Source organism: Micrasema longulum, unplaced genomic scaffold, assembly GCF_059751315.1.
Source record: "Micrasema longulum isolate JH-2025_06_02 unplaced genomic scaffold, ASM5975131v1 h1tg000071l, whole genome shotgun sequence".
NCBI lineage: Eukaryota > Metazoa > Arthropoda > Insecta > Trichoptera > Brachycentridae > Micrasema > Micrasema longulum.
Genome location: NW_028277278.1, coordinates 355293 through 379299, shown reverse-complemented (window position 1 = coordinate 379299; position 24007 = coordinate 355293). Strand labels below are relative to the sequence as shown.

General features: G+C 30.5%; 1 protein-coding gene across 1 annotated transcript in view; it reads right to left on the bottom strand.

Annotated features, from left to right (window-relative positions):
- Positions 1-24007, bottom strand: part of LOC148284984 (uncharacterized) — a 132081-nt gene that overhangs the window by 32814 nt on the left and 75260 nt on the right. The window contains exon 3 of the mRNA XM_088231697.1: positions 1272-1338. Within this exon, the coding sequence (XP_088087823.1) occupies positions 1272-1338 (67 nt within the window). The remainder of the gene's footprint in view (positions 1-1271; positions 1339-24007) is intronic.

The window sequence follows — 24007 nt, the reverse complement described above, 5'->3', positions numbered from 1 at the left end:
GTATATTTTCATTTAGTTCAGTGGAGGGGGCAGGTTGGTTTTGTTTTTTTTTTCAGATCAGACGATCGTGCGGGCCAGAAGATGTTACCTGGCCTGCACAATCGGTGTAACCGAGATATCATTTTTTTTTGGAAATAAATCTCGTACAATAATTTTAGATGCAGGCGTAAGTGTACAATGGCGCTATCTTTTTGAAACCAGCTGTTTCTGTTGAAGAAAGGACAACGTGAAAAAAGTGAAAGTTATTTTTGAAAAAAACTATTGATCATTTTACAACATATCTTAGAATTAACCGCTACTACTTGGCCAGGATAATTTAAAAAAAAAGCCAATTATTCTTCTAACTGAAATAGCGCACCAAACAGGTACTTTCTGGGTATGAAATGGTTGTTCATGTATTTCCCTCAAATTGTGATAGCTTCGGTAATGAAAATTTTGCTTTTTCACGTAACCTTCAAGATAAAAATATGCTTCGTCACTGAAGAAAGATGTTGTTATGCCTAGTTTCTGTGGTGAAAGTCCTTAAGATTCTTTCGGCGTAAGTTTATCTTGTTTTATAGTTATTATGGTAGAATTTTTATACTATGAGTATAGTATTTAGGTTTCATATAAATGAAACATAAGTTTTTTCTTAATTGTTTTATGCAAAACTGATTTAGCGATTCCTTAAACGAACGAGCGCCGTTTTAGTGACATCTGTGGATTTTCCAACACCTAATCATTAATGCGTTGGACGTTTTCATCAATTGAAACAGATGGAGTTGGACTATGGCCACATCTGTTAATACCTGTATTTGAAGCTTTGAATCTGGCTTCCCAATGTTGAATCAACTTTATCAAAGACACCACGCTTATTCGGAGAATATTTTTATGATTACAGAACTTACGTCAAGCTTCAGTAAGCGAAAAATATATTTTTAAGTACTCTTCAATAGAAAACGCACGCGTCTTTTCCGATCAACGATCCATGGTAAATAAAAAAATCTGCTGTACCTCCAACTTAAACGCTTCAACCCACCCCTTTCTCGGTACTTGCATTTGAAAGTTATTTTAGTTTAAATATGAAATTTGCCACTGGACACCCTGTAGAATTCTCTTAAATAATTTTAAAAAAATCATTTGTGTTTCCAAAAATCATTTGAACATCGGAATTTTTTTTGTGAAATAATAGAGATAAAGGTTTTTTGATGTGCATGGAATTATAAAATATGTTTATTCACACAGAACATTAGTAGTTGACACTATTGTATTGTAAAACAATATATACGAACCTTGAAGTGCTGACATAACGCGGGGGCCGAGGAATTTGATCACACGGCCAGCCCCCTTGTGCCGCATCTGGAAAGGTGTTCATATTAATAAAATTTGTACCGTAATCTAATCACCTTATGTTGCGAGTTCCAGCATGAGAAATCACATAAAAAGAAATTGACATTATAAAACATAAATACAATTTACGTTCTAATAATACATTTATATGTTTATATACCTGTATATAATACGGGTATATTCTATAAATTCCCAATAATTTCTTGTTTCGTTTCGTGATTTTGAAAAGTCTAGATAGAATTGTTAACTTTCACAAAAAAAAAACATCGTTAAATGATCTATCAAAAAAGTAACAAATCACTCTGGTTATCGAATATGATTATTTATGATCGATTTGTGTCTAGATACAGAGTGAAAAAGTGTTACAGTGATAAATTATTGTACACACAAATATCATACTTTTTATTGCAACAGATTGCTATTTGACCACTGACAGTTATAGGTAACTACATTTGTTACCAAACTAAAATAACTCAATAGCTATGGAATCGAATTTAAAATTGTCAGGATTTTTAAAACGTTATAAAAACAATGACAGTTTAACTAAAATGCATTACTTCAGACATAACATAACAGTTAAAGTGTTATTCTAAAAATGATTTGATACAAAAGCGTACTTTTCATTCCGATAATTTATTACAACAATGAATTATGTAAGACGTAAGCATGTATGTATGTAAAAAATGAATATTTACAAATTTATAATGAGTAAACATTCTTGATTTCAAACAGCTTTAAGGCACTAAAATTACCATGAAATTTTATAAAATGAATAGGATGACAAATTCGGAGTGATTCAATACGAATCAATAATCTTTTTAATATAATAGCAGTAAAATGATTTATTTAATTATTTCTCCTCAATACGTTAAAAGATAACGTAGGAAGGTGTTTTTTTTAAAGAAATTATTTATGCATTTACAGAATCAGTAATAAAGTTAACATCAACATAAAAATACATACATAAAAAAAAACATAAATAATGATTATTATAAACTGAAAGACATAAAACGATAGTTGGTGAAGCTGTATCTACTATAAAGTTATAAAAGTTTTTCACTGTTGTACACAGCAGAAATAATGGATTCGTACATATACCCTTAAAAATTTGAGAGTATCAAGATATACTTAAATATTAAAGGAGTATTTTAGTTTAATCAGTTTCAAAATCAATAATGAAGTGCGTTGTGTTACAAAATACGTATAATTTATTTACGTAACGGATATTGTTCATATATTATATTGTTCTTGTATTATTTCATAATTTATGCCGTGTACACTAATAAAAAAAATAATATATTTTAATACGAATGAAGCGCTAAAACGTTGGAATGACAATGATTTACAATTCAATAGTATCTTTCTGAGTTGACGTCAAATCAGACAGCACTTATCTTACTATGTACAGATTCACGAATAAGAAGAGAGATTACATATCGAAATGTATTACTAAATCCCATCACATTAAGGTGATTCTAAACGAAAATATGAAATTCTTAGATGGCGCTTTTAATTTTTTTTATTAAAAAATGCCATTTTTACGTTTATTTTCAATGGAAATTTTACAAAACTTGGCTTGCGGAAACTTTACACCAGTAATAATATTCATAAATAAGATAATAATTTTTTTATTACACCATTTTATGAAACGGACCTAAATTATATTGTTATGGTATTTGTTACAATGTAACGTCAACCGACCGACTTTTCGATGTGGCTTTTACGTATCAGACATCAATGGTAAAACAAATAATTTTATTTACTATGGTAACCGACTCCCCCCCCTCCGGTCCCCCCCTTTGGTCATTGTGATGAAGATGTTCCGGGGGGCGAAGCACCCGCCTGAACTTTCCCACTTTCTTATCACCACACGAATCCTCGAATAAAACACATTGTCTAACACAACATTTGGTTATTATAATATTCTTAAATTTTAAACTCTGATTAAGAAAAAAAAAATATGGTAACGATAAATCAAAATTGTAAAGCTTTAATACGTTCACTACTGAGATATTACGCGGTTAGAACAATAGATAAAAAATATATATAAATAAATGTTTCCTAATGAGATGTTACAATGTAAGGACAAAATATAAATTTTATTGCTTTATGAATATCAAAAGTACATAAATGTATTATCTCAACATGAAATGCAACAAAACCAATATGTTTTAAGAATATTAAAAGTACAAAAATGTATTATTTCAATATTAATTAAAACAGAGCCAGTATGTTCTGAAGAACTTATCTGATAACATAAAATTAGTGAGAATCTATTATTATCATGTTTACATATAAACAAAAATTCCAGGATATTTGGGTTAATAATGAATCTCTCGAATTTTATTTATCTAAATCTAACGATTTTTTTATGGAGGTTGAAAACGACTACTAGGGCGCACGCGATTTTTTTTGCGCTTTTGACATTCGCACACCTATAGATATTGAACGACTCACCGCGTGTGGGCAGTTTTGCGATTGCCAACACGCGCGCCAGCGTACTGGCCGACGCGACGTATTGCCCAGCCTGTAGAGCCGCCTGAATAAGGGATTTTAATTGTTATTCATATTGTGAACTAATACGTTATGACTAAAATAGCAAGCGGATTTCTTAAATTAGAATTATTCCATGTTTCCACATACTGAAGATGGCTCAATAATGTATTCCGTAAATAATGTTCTCACATTTTTAGTTCATTTTAAGTAATGAGTGTTAACAAGTAGTATGCAAATAGATCCGAAGCAATGCTCTGTAGGAATATTATTCACTATTTCGCAATAGTGAAAGTATCACGTGTCTCATAATGCAAAAATAAAGGAAACAATTGAATTGAGGATTCGATTCAATGAGAAAATTGATTGATATGTCGATGTTTTAATTAATATGACGCAATGGAATTTTCCTGCATATATCAATCGTTGCCTCAGTTCTATCACAAGAATATGTTAAATAGAGTGTGGCTAATTTATTGAAAAATATATTGGAATTCACTTTTACGTCATCAGTTTAAAAAACAATTAGTTACTATTCAAATCCACGTACAATGACATTATTTTGTTTTGGTAGGTATCAATTTATTTATTTCACAATTTTAAAACGTTCAGAGGTTCTTTTTTTCTGCGTTTAGGCAGGACCTTCTTTTTAACTTGTGTTTTTTTTTTAAAATAAGAACATTGAAAAATAAGAAATAAATAAAAACTAGAAAACATATTGTAGATAATAATAAAAATTGAAGAATAAATATAAATTAGAAAATATACCATTAATAATTTAAAAATAAACCAAAAATAAATAATGAATTATAGGAAGATTAAGATAAATATAAATTAATGTATTTAATTAATATAGACTGGACTTAAGACTTACTAACAATATTATAGTTCGTACAATATATTCAGTTACTTAAAATTATGTTACTAAGAAGGCAAAGATAAACATTTTCCGTTCACACGATAATGTGAGGTTAGATAATGAATAATAATATATGAACTCGTATGATGTAACGAAGATGAGAAACGAACAAACTATTATAGATTTAATATAAATTCTTATTGCTTTTCTTCGCAGTTAAAGAAAACAAGAAACAATTCATACAGGGTGTCCACAGGCAGATTTGAAACTTAAAAAAATATTAAAGATTCTAAAAATTCTATATTTGTAAATTTGGATGCAGAACTCATTTTGCACAGAGGCACTCCTTACATGTTGGTTCAAGATCCTTCAATCTTCTAACCAAGGAACTACAAAACATTAACTCACTGGTACAGTTTAAAGTCGGTTTGAGGTCTTGGATTAGCATGGAAGGAGCAAATAGATACATTATTAAAAAAAATAAATGCATACTGCAAATAAATCATATTTTCGTAATTTCAGCATATGTTAATTTGGTTTTTCTTTAATTTTTCTTTTCTTTTCATGGTCATGTTATACCATATATATGTGTCTATACTTTTTAATAATTTAAAAAAGAATGGCCCACGCTCCGACGCTGTAGTCTCTGTGGGTATTTTTTCCAATTCATGTCATAGCTTAATTTTCAGATGTATTTTTCTAAAGCGTATTTTTGTAATTATATTTCTATGTAAATAATATGTGTAAAAAAATGTAATTTCTTTGTTTTCATAAATAACGCAAATTATTTTTTTAAAATAATATGACCCAGATGCACTCCGTTTTGTTGCAAACACTCTTTGATCGAGACCTTAAATTGGCAAAAACTCGCTCGTAGAGTTCTGGACTGATAAATGCTATCTCACGTCGGATGTTTCCTTGTAGGGCATTTATTTATGAAGACAAATTGCTGTATACGCGAGATATAAGGTAGTTTTTTAAAGAAAATTATTCGAAGCATAATCACGTGATTTTTGGAGTCAGTTTATGCAACCAAAGCGACTTATTAATGTTCTATAAAAAAGGCTTTTCACCTTAGTCATTAATGCTCTAGCGGTGTATGCCGTGGATCTATCCCTCTGAAAATGGTTTGCGTTATTGAAATCATCATGTTTTTGTTGCTCCAGTATAAAACAGCTATTCACCACCGCGCAATATTGTTTTGAAGTCACTGTTTCAAAGTTACCAAAAAAGGCCCGATTTACATGACGGGTAAAAATGACACATCAAACAGCGGAGTTCAAGCTATTAAATGGCTTTTGATGGACTTTTTGAGGATTTTTCTCACTTCAATAGTGTATATTTTGTTCATTGACGCACTTAACAAAGTGAAAATGCTCTGTCTCACTAAAAAAATGTTGTTCAAACGTGTCGGGGTAGAATTTTTTTTCGAAATCCCTCTCGCATAGTTTCCCCAGCGATTGTGCTCATTTTCTTTCAATTGCTGGAGGGATGTAGCTTACAGAGATGAAAAAATATTTTTTTCATTAAAATGTGTAACGAAGTTTTTTTAATGCCAATAGATGCTGCAATCTTACTGTCAAATTTGCGAGGATTTTGCCAATTTTTGTCTCTCACACGGTTTACGTTTTCCAGACTCAAAACAGAAGTAGAAGGTCTTGGTCGGGGTTCATTTCCAACCGATCCTATTCCTCAAAACTCCTACGCTCACGTCTATAAGAACTGGTACGACGGCCATCATTAAATCTTCAGATATCAAACTGAGCACAAAAACGTTGCCATGCTACATTGGTTAAAATCTGGTTCACGAAAAAAGCATCAACCCCGATAGCCCGATTGGCTCAGGTTGACGGACTTATGATTTATAAAGCGATCGATTTAAAGAGTAAAATCTGCCGACGGACACGCTGTATGTTAGAATGCGTGTAATGTAATCGCCCATTTAATTACGAGACAATAGAGTAGGCGTCTGTATCGATTTCCCTGTTTTATCTTATTTTCTCTTATTCGCAATTATAAATATTATATGGAGCAATACACAGTTATAAGAACCAACTACTGTGCACTGATTAGATCATCGTCAAAGCCACTTAGAATTTTTCCTACGAAAGTAGGAAGATTTACGTGGGTATTATTCGCCATCTCGTAGGTTGCAGAATAATTAATAATGTTCACTGCTTCTTAATGAAGGTTCTTCAAGTATAAATATATTAGATGAAATTAAATTATATTTGAGTGATGTCACATCTTAAATAGATAAATGATATGTTTGAGATACAACAAGGATTCTGGAATCCTGTGTGAGTGTTTTTGTCTCGGATGGCTACTTTCAGGTAAACATTCTGGAAAAGGAAATCGACTAGAAATAGGTTCGCCTCGAAGTGTAGAGATTTGCGGATTCGTATACCTTTCTTATAGTCCCGGGTTCGACTCTAAGCAGAGTCAACTCGACATGTTGTCGATTAGCTGTTTTTTACACTGCAATATTTCATTTCCCCTTTATTTACCAGATAATCGAGATGCACTGCATTCGGTGCACTAATGCAGTGCCCTATGCCCCAGTGGGAACCAATAGGGAAACGATGATGATTTTTAATGTGGAAAACATTTATAATGGTATCAGTCAAACTGGACCTTTGTATTACAATATTCATAAAAATAAACACGAAACCTTGCAAATTTAAAAATTATTTAAGAACTAAAAGATTAACATAATAAAGATATACGAAAGTTTTTAAACTAATATTGGTGTAGTTTTCATTTTTGTAATGGATTGATAAATACACTGACTTTGAGAAAATATGGTTTATTAAAGTATTATTTTACTTTCAAAATAAAAGATTCTCATTCCGGATCACGATCACTGATCTTACTTAAGTTACGTAATTTCTATTTTTAATTACAATTTATGGCTAACTGGTTAAATAGCAACAACACTAAATTCGAGTACCTACCTACATAACATATTAAAACTTAACTTGAGTATATTGCAAGAACGTAAATTGAAATAGAGAAGGGAGATCGTTTACATAAAAAACGAATTGTTTATGATAACTTCCATATTTGTTTTCTTTAAAAAAAATAAAAATATATACATTTCAACATATTCATTTTCCCCAGTTGAATCAAGTACTTTTATATTTTTTCTAAATATATTCTCAAAAAATAAATGCATGGTGTCAAGTGCCTTTGGCATATATCCCGTCACTATACCCCAGTGAGGACACATTTTTGTTATTGTATGAAATTCAATAAAAATAAATAGGTAATTTTTGTTATAAATAAAGATTATTAGACTTACATTTAGCAAGACTTTAGATTCAGTGTCGATATTTTTTTTTGGTTTTTACACATCGTCGGGTTTCTGGAACAACTTGGTAACAACATTTCACTAGTTGTGAGATATTGCACTTTTAAAAGCTTATCCCAAATCAACAATTCTTAACAATTCAAAACAATTCAAAACCGTAAGTTAACCTTTTTTTGTAAAAATAAATATATGCGTTTAATATAATTTACTCAAATATTTTAATTTTGGGGGGATTTTTAACGAGTTGTAAGATTCACGATAAGAAAATGGGAATCGAGTTGGGTTGAGAGGGGTTCGAACTTTGGGCCTTTGATCCGCGAGTCCGCGAAACTAGCCACGAGATCACAACCCGTTCTTTTATAAAACATTTTTTTTTGTATTTATAAAATACGACATATTCTTATTTACTTTTTAAACAAAGATTATTTAATGCCAGTTATGAAGAAAACTTATTTTCCGAAAATTTGTAGTTACCAATTTGTGTCAGAAACCCGATGACATATATTTTTTAAATGTTAAGTCCTTTGATATTATATAAACTCAAAATATATATTTATTGAATGCAATATAAAATTAAACGGTACTCATAAAGTTATAATAAATAACTTTACCAATTACGGTTTCTAAAAAGAACAGTATCCACAGGATGATAAGCAAATGGTCAGAAAAGGGGATGGAAAAATAGGGAAGCAGAAGAGAATGGAAAAAGTAGTGGAAAAAACAAAAAAATAATGCTTATTGATAAAAAGCAAAAAAAGCAACTTTTAATGATTTCGGTCGTGTAATATCTCAAAATTTTCACATTTTGTTGAAAAGAAATATGTGTAAAAATAACGTTAAACTCAAGTGGTCTTTAGTTTTCGATTTCTTTAGGGTTAAGGCAAAAATAAGTTTTTTAAGGTGTAGGTGCATCATACATACAAATATATAAATGAGATATCTACGTATTTACCACGCATAGATGTATTGAGGAGAATACTCAGGTAAACTGAGCATGTGAATACATTGTCGTGATAGGAGAAAATATATTATTATGCTCGTGATGCGGAACTATCATAAGGACGGGAATAATCATCTTTGCAGATTATTTTTTTCAATGCGACTTAATATTAATTTGTCTGAGTACAAAGAAACTCTAAGAAACAAATATTGAATACACGAATGACTCAAACAAAGATCGGCTATACTTTGAGTATCTCCATAATAGGGAAATATCACTTTTTTAAAACATTAAATAAAATAATAAGAGTCTATGAAATACAGTCAAAAAAACATTTTTTTTTTGCCAATTATTAGTAGCATAAAAAATATTTTAAAATTTGTAATTTTGAATTGCCGCAAAAACGGTCATTCCATTGGTCATGCCCCTAATACGTCACGATTCATGTTCATTTGTTCCTGGCCATTGAAATTTATTTTGGAACATTATCACGAATCTTGACGTCACAACAACCAAGGCCAAACATGTCGCATGTAAACATTTCTCCACAATATCCATACTGATTTTGAAAAAAAAAATATTCTAAATCCATTTAAAATGTTTTTATCGGTATTCGTAGTATGTGATATTTCCCTATTAGAGAATTAGTTTGTAGACAAGGACTGGATTGCAGCCCCCAGAAGAGGTATCGAGATAGACATACTAATAACAACATAACATGTATGTAGGTGGGAGGGAATACGGATTATATAGGAGTCGAGATATTTACGGAGACTGTCGTTGGCGGGTTTCAGTCATCACTTTACACACTACGTAACAATTATCATTCTCCTTATATCTGTAAATCCATACTTTTTCGATTCTTTCACCTGGGTTGGTATTTCAAACGCTATCGCGGCCGTATTATCTCGTGTATTTACATACGAAATACACGAGAAAAACTGTTTTCTCGTGCCTCGAGTGCGTTTCAGAATAGCACCCCTGATGACTGTTGTGAAGTAAAAATTTCATCAAGAAATATACAAAACGATGACATAACATTAACCAAAAATGCTGACAAACACAAACATAATACCAGACAACAACACTACTATATTAAAAAAACAAAGACGAACCCAGAACAATAAAAAAACCAAACAATATACTGAAACACTAAAATTACTTACCGTACTACTTGAAAATTACATTGGAAACAAATTAAAGATCAACATGAAAAAAATTATGATAACTACACTAACCAGACGAGACAGAAACGAGACATTATAATATTTCTAATATAACCCTGACAGGTTTAAAAAATATATAAATACATTTAAAAAAAGATCTGAAACCTTTATCGACGTTATTCAGAATAATCTGACTGAATTATTTTACCTGACAGGCAACGCCTGAAAAGACCATTTTTGACTTGATCAGTTGCTCTAAATGACAATATTTCAAGTATGGCCAAATATTTGCAGTCGTAGATAGGTTGACAGGTCACATGCCCTGTAAATGACTGGACTTTCATATTCTCGTCTCAAGAATGTAACCAAACAAAGCTTGTAACGTACATATAAATAAAACAAACATTGCCCTCTATAATATGGCAAAAATGAGGCAAACGATGTATAATTTTTTTAAACACAAGTAATTTTAGACATGATCGCGGTCCAACCCTTGTCCGAGGTATATGTATTTTTGAATATTTTGTTAGGCATTCAAAATGTGAAGTTGAAGAGGTTTAAGGAGATGAAATATTCCTACAATTTGACAGATTTAAATTTAATAAACTCCAATTAAAAAAGTTATCATTAAAATTTGCAATTGTATAAAGTTAAAATACATATCAGGGGATCTGTACACTTTATTTAAAACTGAGATCTGATTTTTAAAAAGCAACCAATAACTTTTGAAATTTGTAACAAATTAAATCACTGAAAAGTATCGATGTAATTTGAATGTTGATAGAAATTATAATATTCATTAAAATATGAATTTAAAAAAGGGAAATTAATTTATCTTGTGTATCATTAGAATCCTTTTACGTTATTTTTATTAGACAAATCGTTCAATATAATTGGAAAAAATATTGATTTTGTCTTAAACGGTAGTCAAACAAGAGATAATTAATAAATTTTAAATAAATCCACCTTTATTTACAACACACATGCACATAACACATGCACTGATACTTTAAATACTATATTAGTTACTTTACTTATTAGAACATAAAATAAAATAAATATAAACTGTAAAAAAAAAAACTCTTCTAACCAATTTAGTATAAAATATCGTATAATTCTTCCATTGCCGCTTCATTTTGGATAATATTAGAGATGTAAGTTTAAGGTTATTTTAATAATTGTTATTATGCTTATTTCCTTATAATGGCTGTGATGTTAAGATTTTTGGAAAGGAAGCAGAAATTAATAATGTCGAAGAAGTGATTAGCTCGTATAGAAAACGAATTATTAACGGGGTCATTGTTCTAGTGAAAGGATTATATAACACCGCAGTACTGGTACGTGCAGAAGGCCCATTGTTCAGTTAACAACAAATGGATAATTTATGGTAACATCTCCATATACGAAGTTTCGCACGCTGTTCTACGTCTTGTTCATGTGTGAAACCTATATTTGGTATCATTTTTATACGCGCCGTGTTATTTATTGATTTCTTCACAAATCCATTCACTTTTCTAAATGAAACGTTCTCACTTTCATTACTTTATGAGACTAGTTTGTATTCGAAAACCTCCTCATTCCAGCTACGAATGCTTTGATGTTTTAAGAGAATATATAAGAATTATAAAAAGTCTCTACTGCAAAGAAGGTCACGCAACCTGAAAAAGCAGTCTCGCGCCACCTCTATTTTGACTTTGATCTCTTGCGAGTGATGCCATTTATCATTCAGCCAGCATCCTTAATATTTATAATGATGAACTTGCTCAATAACCTGCGCTCCAAGTTTTAAAGACATTGGGAAAGTTTGTGGCTTTTTCCGAATAACCATACATTTAGTCTTGGAAATATTCATCTCTAGCCCTTTATTCAAACTTGCCGTGTGAACTTTGTCCAATGCTAGTCGCAGGCTCTCCATACTATCTGCTAGAAAAACAGTATCATCCGCGTATCGGATATTATTTATAATTTGTCCATTTATGCTAATGCTGTTTGTTAGTTCATTTAGCGCATCTCTAAAAATGGCTTCCGAGTACATATTAAAAAGGAGAGGAGACAGAATGCATCCTTGCCGGATTCCTCGACTCATGTCTATATCCGATGTCAATTTATCATTCACTTTCACTGCAGCTTTCTGATGCCAGTAGAGGTTACCAATAATCCTTATATCTCTTAAATCTAGTTTGTTTATTTTTAAAATTTCTAGAAGTTCTTGGTGACGTACTTTATCAAAAGGTTTGGCATAGTCTATGAAACATGCGTATACATCTACGTTCATGTCGCGGCATCTTTCAACAAGCAATTGAATACAACAGAGATCTTCTCTTGTACCATATCCATTCCTAAAACCAAATTGTGTTTCGCTAAAATTTTCCTTACACTTTTCATATATTCTTTAGTGAATGATATTTAGAAAACTTTTAGAATGTGACTCATAAGACTTATTGTTTTATATTCACTACACCTTTTTGCGTTCACTTTTTTCGGTAAGGTAATAAATGTCGATTTAAGCCATTCTTTTGGTATTACTCCGGTAGCATATTTTTGATTAAAAAACTTAACAAACATATCGATATAATTGATCTTGCATCATTGATCACGTTTTTTAGATTTATAAAATTCTTTTTTAAAAATTTATAAAATAATAAAATCTATGGTTTAAAAAATTATACTGCAAGCCTCTTAACGCTCTGTAATAAGATATGAAAGTTAGAGAAAATAATATGGTCAGGTAATAGGTAAACCATAAGTAAGGTTTTATCAGTTTGTGGAAGAAAGTCACTACTTTAATACTATTGAACTAGTTTGCATGTTCTAATGCAGCGATATCACGTACATATTAATTATTTTTATGAATTGTGAAAAAAAAAAATGTTCATTGATTATAATACTAAAAATACGTAAAGGTAGAGTTTAATTTCACGTCGTCAGACTGTTGAGTTAGTCAGAATTTCTATGTTATATAAAAGTGGAAGCGAGAGTTACAAATCATGATTTTATATAATTATGGGAATAAAAAAGTTTAAATTGAAATAATTTAAGTATAAAGTAATGACAATAGTATGAATTTAAGTTTTGTTTGAATGTATATAATAAAAACAAATGTGAAATTTAAAATTTTATGAAGTTTTATAATAAAAATATATTTAAATGATATATATTCAACTTTTGTGGTTGGTACATAGTTCCTTTGACTGCTATGTCACCGGCTTTAGGGGTAATTAAGTGATTCTCTGAAAGCTCTGATAATTCATTGCTCATGTCCCCGAGTGACATGTTCAAGTCTAGTATCAATGCATCGCTACTTATTTTTCAAAGTTTTTTTTTAATCACAAAAAACATAGACGAACAAAAATATGTAGGTAAAGTTCTGGTTGGACTCTTTTCAAAAATGCTAGGCTATCGTGTTTGGCAAGCGATTCGCTAGTGTGAACAAAATAGTAGGTACAATAAAAATAAATTATTCATACACTTCAAAAAGTGACAAAACAAGTTTAAAATAAAATAAAAAGGATTAAAATATAATTTTTAGACATCTCGTAAGTAAAAAAATATTTTTATTTAGGCATATTCCAAACATATTATATACATATTGATGTTCGGCAGTGGCTGTTTTAACTCTTTGTAAAATAGTGGTTCCCAACTTTTTTTTGACCAGGAACCACTTTAGCTACAGCAGGGACTACAAGGTTCAAGAAAATAAACTGTGTCAATCTAGAAATAAACTTGAAACACATTCTCTAAATCGATAGTAACATGCGTCAACTGTAGTATTATAATAAGTATATTTTTAGTAGAAAATTGAATTTGGTTTGCTTCAATGTGATTTTTGAGCTTGCATCTTCTGTACAAGTTCGGTAATCCTCAAGCTCACGTTATTGCTCAAAGCCATATGCATATCATCACTAACTTTCAATCGATTCCTAGACTTGTTTTTAATTACCACCAGCAAAGCTGAGAACACTTATTTCCATAAATAAGTTGTGGAAAAAAGCATAAGGTAGCGCAAGGCGATTTCTAGAATTTATGTGTACGAAATTGCTTATTTACACCAAAACTACCCAAGAAAATCAGATTCAAATGCGTTCTCAAGGTTCTTATCACTATTATTATTATCATTTTGGAATTCAATGAGGGTTGAAGGTTGAGGGTCTAAAAGAATTGCGAATCAGTTTTTAGTTTTGTTATATTCTGGGAAGTAATAATCAAATTCATCAACCAACATTCGCAAATAACTCTCGATATTTTCTGGAATGATTGCCCTTAACTGATCAACGAGTGCTTTAAATGTCACGAATGCAGAATACTGTTTTCGCCAATTGTACCTATCCATGATTAAATTTTGCAAATAAAGACATGAAGCTTCAAGACAAATACATTTGCAATACCTTCTAAATGTCTGTTTCCAGAACCTTGCAATTGAAATTCAACTAAAATATTTACAAATTAAACCAAATGCATCTCAGATGTCAGATCAGAAAACTGCTCTAGTAAGTCTTTCATTTTTTTTCTCATCTAGAAGCAACCTAACCTCCTTATCTCCTCTGAGCTTGTATAATCTTCCCAGCACGTTACCTTTCGATAGCTAACGAACTTCTGCGTGAAAGAGAAGGGTCTTATGGTGGTAACAAGGTATTAATAATTTAAAGAAAATGTATTTTTAAAAATCTGTTATTCCCTTCTATAATACGTTTTTCACCTCTCTTGTGATACTTATATTTTTTGTATTTTGGTTAGGAACCAATGTTGTAAAACGAGGCATTTCCTTGTAATACGATTCGATAGGAGGCTCTTCATATGCACCTGAAGGATACAACACCTTACGTAAATATACTTTATTTTTTGGTAATACATTGAACTTCTCGAAAAATTCAGTAGTTGAGAAGAAGGATGGTTTTCGAAGTATTTTTTTAATGATTTGATTTTGTAATTTATTCAGGGGTCTAAGATGAGCTTTGAAAGTCTCACCGCGTCTAACTATTACATATTTAATAATAGAATTTACATATTGATAATTTATTACATGTAATATATTTTAAAACGGTTTTGGTCTCGTTATAGTGTCATGGTCCACGGATGATTGATGTTTTGTTTTTGTCCCAACTCAATATAGGACTTTAATCCCGTCCACCCGTATTCTCATAATGCAAATAATTCAAAATTTGGAAATAAATAAAATCAATAAATGAAATTATGTATATTATGGTGTTGCTCATTTTGAATAGGAATTTGAAACCTGTTTAGGTTGCCTACAAACACAATCGATATTTGTTGCCGATACGTAACGATATCTGGAGGGTACGTATGGGCGACAAATGACAATCAACAAAAATGGAGCGTATCTGGCAACATCGCGACATTTGATAATACTGGAGAACATAAATTTCGTCGATTTAGATCTGACACTCGTTTTTGACTAACCTTTGGCTCATAAGTTCAAAAATGACCTCCGTTTTTGTCTAACACGTCTACTTTTAAACCACATGATACCCCCCTCTCATTGATCCAAAAATCGTACAAAAAATGTTTACAAAGAAAAACAATGAAAAAATTAACCAAATATACTGTTCAAAGACAGTGATTTTATTCATACATATGCTATATGTAAATAGTTACTGAAAGTCAAATTGCGTTCATACAAGTAGTAAAGTTCTTTTACCAAACGAAAAAACATACATATTAAGGTAAACATTTTCGCTTCTGGCCCCGCTTTGGCCCATCAAAGAACAATCGCCCTCTAATTGTGTTATAGGGTGGAATTCTTAACTCTTCCATTAAATCATGTACGTTATGGCAATACACAAATTCACCGTTACTTCGAAAGTATTGCATAAATCCACCTTTCTTGATGCTCCCTTAACAGGCAAGGTTTTTCTCGTGCAGTTTTGATGCTAGGAATTTGATGCTAGGAAGTCCTTTTGGATAGTCCCAAATTTTGAACCAAATCATTCAACTCATGCTGATCAAATTCCTTACGAACGGAGTTATCTTCAATTTCAAAATTTTCATCGTTGATGTCATTTCAATTCGAGAGAGGGCACTTCTTTATAAAAATGACACTGGGATGAATGAGGCACCGGGCGTATGGCTGATGGTAATCTGGAATACTCTATTTTACATTTGTTTTTCTTGTTATATCCTAACGTTATCATTATGCAAAAGAAAGTCAGTTGAACGATCTCCGAGATCTTTCCTCATCAAATCCAAATGCCAATTTATCTCGTGTTCCCTTTGTCCACATCCGTGAGTTCTAGATACACTGCTTGCTCACTTTATGAGGGGTTTAAAATGTATCTTCATCTTCAATGTTCATTTTTAAAATATGCAAAATAGGCTCGACAAATCCACTCGATGCGTTTGTCCTTTGACTGGGAATAGTGGACTGCTACATATATATCATAAAACACCGGTGTGTTTTAAAAGAAGAAACTGAACTACCGTTTTGAAATCAGCATGCCAATGCATACTTTAAAACAGCTTAAAAATTGAACTCATCAGAAATTTAGTTGAAAATTGTTATTAGTCAGTGTAATTGACATTTGTCACAATTTGACGATCGTCAAATGTCGAGTATATCTCCAATTACTCTATCACGTTGCTTGTCAATGAAATAATTTTGGTTGATTTTTAGGGGATCCCGTTAAAAGAGACCTACTTAGGTTTCACGGGTAATTAGTGGTTTATTTAATAAAAGCATTACACTAATATTTCATAATAAGGGATTTTCGTAAATTTAACAATGAATGCATTAACGTTAGCGTTGATCTAGGTCTGTAAATAAACTAAATACTTTAATTATATAAAATACAATAAAAATTATTTACTCTATCATATATATTCCAAACAACTCTGACTAATCATATCAGCTCGATAAAAGTAGATCTATGTATAAAGCAGTTTTGAATCCCATTGCAATGTAAGTTCGTCAAATAGCATCTAAAATAGTAAGAATCATCATAATGAGTTTCTTTGTGTATGATTGCGATTATCATCATTTTACACAAATTATCTTAATGTTTTAGTCACGATGAGAATGGAAATATTATAAACGAACGCATATCTACACCTCATACATTATGTAACTATATAATATGTAAAACATACAAACAATGATAGATTTAAATTTAAAATGTGAATGGCATGCCAATTGTGTACTCATTTACTGATTTATTGGTTTTTAAATATTTTTTTTGAAATTTTTTATGTTTATTTATTTGGCAAAAAAACAACAGTTTTTACGTACAAAACATACTGAAATTAAAAGTACAAGGAACAAAAATAGCAAAAACAGTCGATAAATATTTTCCACAGATATGTAAAAACGAACTCAGTACCTTGTTCAATAATCAAACAAAATATATTTTTTTAGAGTAAACAATTTGACGAATTCTGAAATTGCATTTTCACAAAATACGTATACTTAAATATATATATCAATAATTATTAAGTAAAAGTTAATAAGCATATGATAAAAAATAATAATATATATGTACTCGTATGTATACATTATGTATAATAGAAGAATATGAATATTAAAGAAAAGTAAGGTGTAATGTTTAATGTTTAATGTAAGTGGAAAAAAGAGGTTGTGTGAGGAATGAACAACATAATATGATAACGTAATATAATAAGGATATCGAACATAAAATTATATACCCAGAGCATTGTGATTATATATTTTAATATATGTTTTAGGTAGGATATCTTTATATTTAGAATACAATGTGCTGGTATAGGATGATAATATATAAGAATTAATACATTATTTTGATGAATAGTATGATGCTTGGAAAATATTCTCATAATTTCTTTTCTTGAATTAATTTATAAGTACCAAATATTTCTCTTCATCATTTTTTTACTTCATTATATATTTTTATACATGAATATATACTATTTACCTAAGTATTAGTTTTAAATAATAATACATATGTTTTTTTTAAATGTTATTCAAAATTGTCTTCTTAGTTTTTTTTCACTGGTTCAAAGTATTTCTAATACCAAATTATCTTTTTTTTATCGATAATTCTATAACTGGTAATATTTTATTCTTTTATATAGTTTATCTTTTTTAGACTTTCTTAATTTGTTAATTAATAATATTGTTTTAAATGCTCTGTATTACTTATGCTTACATGTATGTTTATTTAATTGTATTTGTAACTAATATGTAAAAGGCACCAAGTATCGTTTATTTCAAAAAAAAAAATAAAATAAATATCATTTACAATTTAGTTTAAAAAGAACTTACGAATTTTTTAATATTTATAATGTGAGAAAATAGTACTTTTTAGTGAATAAATTTTATGAATTCAATAAAAATGAAGTAGGATCCCACCGAAGTGAAAGTATAAACAAATAATTTGTACAGTCAATGTTTAAAAATAAAACTAATAGGTTAAAATAAATGGAGCGTTATTCGCCTTACGGTGTGCATCTATCGACACATCGTGTCTGTAGGCGCCGTAAGGCGAGTGTCCCGAATTTATTCCTTTGCAAATATTTTTTCTCCACATTAACTATTACTGTGCTCAAATCATATATAATGTATCTTTGTTCAATTACCTGGATTCGTAAATCATCGGAATGTTTTATGAATGTACTACATATTTCAAAATTGTTGAGTTATTTACCCGAGGGAACACCGCCGCGCGCTGGGTTACCTTTCTAAGGTTTACTAAATTTTAGCGCAGCATTAATAATAATTGAAGATTCTGTCGCTTAGGAATTTGAGTTACGTAATTGTTTTATTATTATATTATATTATATTATGCAAAAGTAAAAACCCACCGACGGCGTTAAAATATACAAACCTATATAAATAAAAATATGTACCAGAAGATGGAAACTGGTTTAATATTTTGCTGTTTAATTTTGTGTTGAATTATGTTAATTAATAAATTATTAAGAAATCGACGGTCTGTTACAAGCGTATAGTTTAAGCATAAGTAATTGTTTTTGTATTTCAAGGTGTATTAAAAAATATGTTTGATTGCTAAATCTTCAATAAAACTTGAGGTTTCCTATGTTTTGTAAGACTGATAATAATTATTATTACATGATTACGCTCGTCAGTTTGGCGAAACATAAAGCGTAATAGATTAAAGTGCCTGATATAAAACGGCGTTAAAATTAAAACCGTTTAAAAACGAATAATAATTATCACCGCCATTCTATTAATATAAATTTCATTAAATTTAACTTGTATGTGTTAATTTTATTTAATAACAGTGGACACTTACTATATATCTTTATGTATATAATTATTCTCTACGTGTGATGTCCCTATACTCCTCCTAAACGGCTTAACCGATTTAAGTGCAGTTTTTGCATAAAAATGAGCTTTGCGCTGCATGTTTGTAAATTTTAAAATCTTCAATCTAATATGTAAAATAAAAGTTAGGAGCGTAAATGTTTTATTCATCGACAAATTAGGGTTACTACGAAATTGGGGAGATTATTTTTTTGCATTAAAAAAGAAATGTATTAATTTATTTTTATTTCACGTTTTACATAACTTTTTTTTAATGTATACAAACAGCATTCGTTTTTTGTGGATCTCAATCAAATTATTTCCTTAAAATCCTTATAAATTATACCCATTTATTTATATTAAGTGGATTTTTGGTAATTATAAAATAATATTAACTGATATTTAATATATTTTTAAAATACGTCATCCCAATGAAAGTACACCCCTGTTGCTAGAAGAGCAGAGTTTGACATTTGCAAAAATAATTCTGTATTTAAAAAATATTTATTGTCTGTTTTGGAATTCAAACGTAAAAAAGTACCTAAGTACCTACTTAAATTGAAAATTTGAATATTAATAGTTCATTACCAGTACAGAAGAATTATATACATGGCTGGTGATATTGCACGTCTTTATTATTTTGTTTTGGGCAACAGCACACAATGACGAAACGAAAAAACTAAAATGGCGATTTCATTATCAAACGTCACTTAGTATATAGTTTATCGAAAATTCTAATATGAAATAAAACGTTTGGTGAACCAACTCATAGCAGGTAAGCCAACGTTTGGGCAGGACAACGTCTGCCAGGTACGCTATTTTATATATAGGTATTTTGTTGCGATACGCTCCATAATGCGAAGTTTTCTGTTTGCGCGTGGCGTTCCTTCTCACATTATTGCAAACGCGTGCCTTTCTTTTGCGGAAAAATAATTTGTCCGAGGGTTTACCGTTCTAGACTGGCTAGAATCCCCTCTCCATATGGCTCACTCCTCGCCACCCATCTTCCGACTGACCAGCTTATTATACCAGTATAAGGACTATAAAATATTCTAGTGCAAAAACACCCTTTTAAATAATATTTCATATCACCCATCTCGGGAACCGAATCCGAGACCTCTTGCATGGTAGGCAAATGCGCTGACCATTGCACCAAGAGGCCGAGTTAATATTTCGGTATATTATTACATGATATCAATGCAGAAAATAGACCACCTTGCAAGAAATCATTAATCACTATTAAGCGTCGTTTCTTGTCAATGTTATAATTGATTTTACTTATGCATATGTTATGTGAAGCAATTTAGCAAAAAAATTGAAGAAAATTTCCACAAATTTACCTTAATTAAAAAGGAATCAGGTAAAATTGATTGAGTCCAAAAGTATATTTTTGAATTATTTGCAATAAACTGTAAATATTACACCATTTCACCAAAAAAAATATTTTAATTTAAAAAATCCTGCGTTTTTTAATTATTTAATAATTTGTTGCATTATTTCACTTAATTAGATACTTTGAGAGCACTGAATTAGTCACAGTGTTTTGTTAACCAGTCTTAATAACAATAAATATTTATTTATTATGGTTCACAAAAAATAAGCGACACATATGGCAATGATATAAAACTTACAATTTGTAAGGCTTAGATACTATTCATTAATCCATATTATTTTTTCTTCAGAATTTATTGCGTCTGTCACTTATGCTCGCGTACTGGAATGTGAGCCTTGTTATCGTGGTATTAACGTTAAATCAGAATCATATTCGTCTTTTAAAATTTGTCACTTTAAAAATGGATCGAGAAAACAAAAGAAAGAAAGGTAAGATGAAAGGTTTTATGTGAGGGAGAAAAAAGTTTAAATTTCTCGCTCATAACTTTAAACAGAACGCAGAAATTGAACAGCGCAACCGAGATCCTAATTATCTGAGGCCCAAAAAACTTATCAATTTAATATGACTGAGAGGACTGATTCGTTGGGGCCTGTAGTGCTGATTAAATGAGGTCTAAAAGGCTGAATATATATCGTATAACAGTTGCCAACAGCAGACTGTTATAATTTTAAATTGCAGATTCTTTACTATTCAATTTTAATCTTGTACTTTTTGCGAAGATATTTTTAAATGTGCGTTCTACAAAAACCAAATAATCAATAATATCAAAATTATTTTCTATAGTACATTACCAATTCAAGGCCTTACTTATAAAGTTATACCTAGGTATTGTGGAAGAAAATTCTACTCTTGTAATCTTAACATACCGTGCCCATGTAATCTTAACATACGAGATATAACGTATTTCTATTAAAACGTTAATGTACTTTGAATATATTATAATCCCTTCGAGCATTTATGTCAAACAATTCAAAATTGAAGTACTTAGCACCCCAATAGCTACATCAGTACATATGCTTCGATGGAATTCCTGAGAGTTAAATTTATTGAAGATTGAAGACAAGGTAAGTTATTTGTAATATTATTTTACACTCATTATAATACTATTATTTCGAGTAAAAAATGTTCGTTAAAAATCGGTTAATAATTTAATGACATATTAAATACCTGTCATTAGACCCAAAAAACGTTAGACAAATTTATAATTTATGAATAGTTAGTATCAAATACCGTTAGTGTAATTTAGTAGAGTCAGCTATGTGGAACTATTGACGCACTTTGTATCGCTAAAACACCTTCGATAAATAAATTCCGCCCGATCTCAGATAGAACCTATTGAATTACGTAAGAGCTCGAACAGATCGCCTTCATAATAGTGGACTCTACCAGTTACCAGTATAACACCAATATACTAGTTTAGTTGGGATTCTAAACTAGTGAACTGATATGATTGCACTATACTCGTACCATTATAGGAGATCTCTGACTACAAGGCGCGGGAAAATGTTAACCTCTGAAGATGTTTTGTAACAAACAAGATGTGAATGTGAATACTGTGAATGCTAAAGAGCCCAAATTAAGAAGATTATTTAATTAAGTCTTATTTATTAACTTTAGCAGAGTGCTACGCTTGTGTATGTGTGTACCTACCTATTTATAGGCAATATAATTACTTGTATTAAATGCCATATTTATTAAAACCCACTGTTCAATATTTCAAGTTTTGGTTTTATCACGACCAGTATACTTAGGTGCAGAAAAATTAACTACCGTTTTCTCGCGTAGGGGAGATCCGCAATGAAACGGCCAACTACCGTTATTCCTAGAGTATTCACGATTTTCAAATTTTGACATCAATAACCCCCCCCCCCACTAAAAGTTCGTTTGAGCGGGACGCGCAGGAGCGTCACGAAATTCTTAATTTTGATAAGAAGAAGTGAATTGAATCAAGTTTTTCCCAACACGTTTAAAGGTATGTTACTTGAAATATTGTATTTCTATGTTATATCATTGTATTTACATGTTTTTATAGAAATAATTGCGATTACTCGTATTTTTGGATACTGTTTTTCACAAGTTTTTTGTCAACACTATTTGCAAACTACATATACAAATTGAATCGGTCGATTCTTTACTTCTATGATTTATTAGTATGACTATTTTAATTTAAAGTTATATTGTGTATTTAATTTTTGAAATATTATTTTTACTCAAAAATACAGTGCAAAAATGATTATCTGACTGAGCGATTCGTGAATCTATACAACCACCAGCCACAAAAATGCGTAGTACCGTTGCATCTATTTCATTTTCAAATAATCAAACCAACCATCAACATCCCACCATTCACAAATATCACCAGAACAGATATATCCATTCCCGAATGCTTCCACGAGAATGATGTATTGTTTAAGACGCTTGACTTATGCACAGAAGGTTACGGGTTCGATTCCGGGTGAGAACGCACAATTAAATGTGATTTTTTTCAGGCATGGGTGTTCTGTATTATAATAAGTCGGAGGTACGGAGGAATCCGCTTCAGACTATTCTTCACGTGATTTTAGTAATTTTGAAATATCGTTACTCGGTAGTTCTACGAAGGAACGTATTACATTATCCCCACAAACGAAATGAAAGGTAAAAGGAATTGGTAGAGGTACAGAAATAGGATGAATAAACTAAAAATCGGGAAAATAATTATTGTGCGATTTTTACAGAAGAATATTTTTTAATTTAATGCGCTTTATGTTCCATTTGGTGTTACAAGACATCTGATATAAGAGGCATACGTATTTTTTTCTGTCAAAATGGCTACTGAAATAACTTTGTCAAAAATGGATTATTTTCATGAAAAAATATTAACTTATCTTCACTGTTAATTATTACGATAATGTCTCACTATGTTTAATGTATAATTACTTAATAACTATATGCTTGATAATATTTCCTATCAAAATTACTCCACCGAGTGGTTAAATTTGTGTTTAAGTTGATAAATCTTTCATTTCATTCCTGTTTCCATTTCATAACACCCAGTATCCTTATAAAAGCGACGGTGTTTTGATGTGGACAAATTGAGTTCTTTACAAAAACTATTTTTTTGTTGTTTTACAATAAGTCAATCAACAATTTTATTTTAAATATGTGTAGCAGATGGATTGTCAATAATTTAAAAATGTTTGGTTTGTGTCTTAAGTCAACAGTTTTAATAAAATTTAAGTTCGTATAAAGTGGCCGTTTGATTGCGGATCTCCCCTACATACTCAA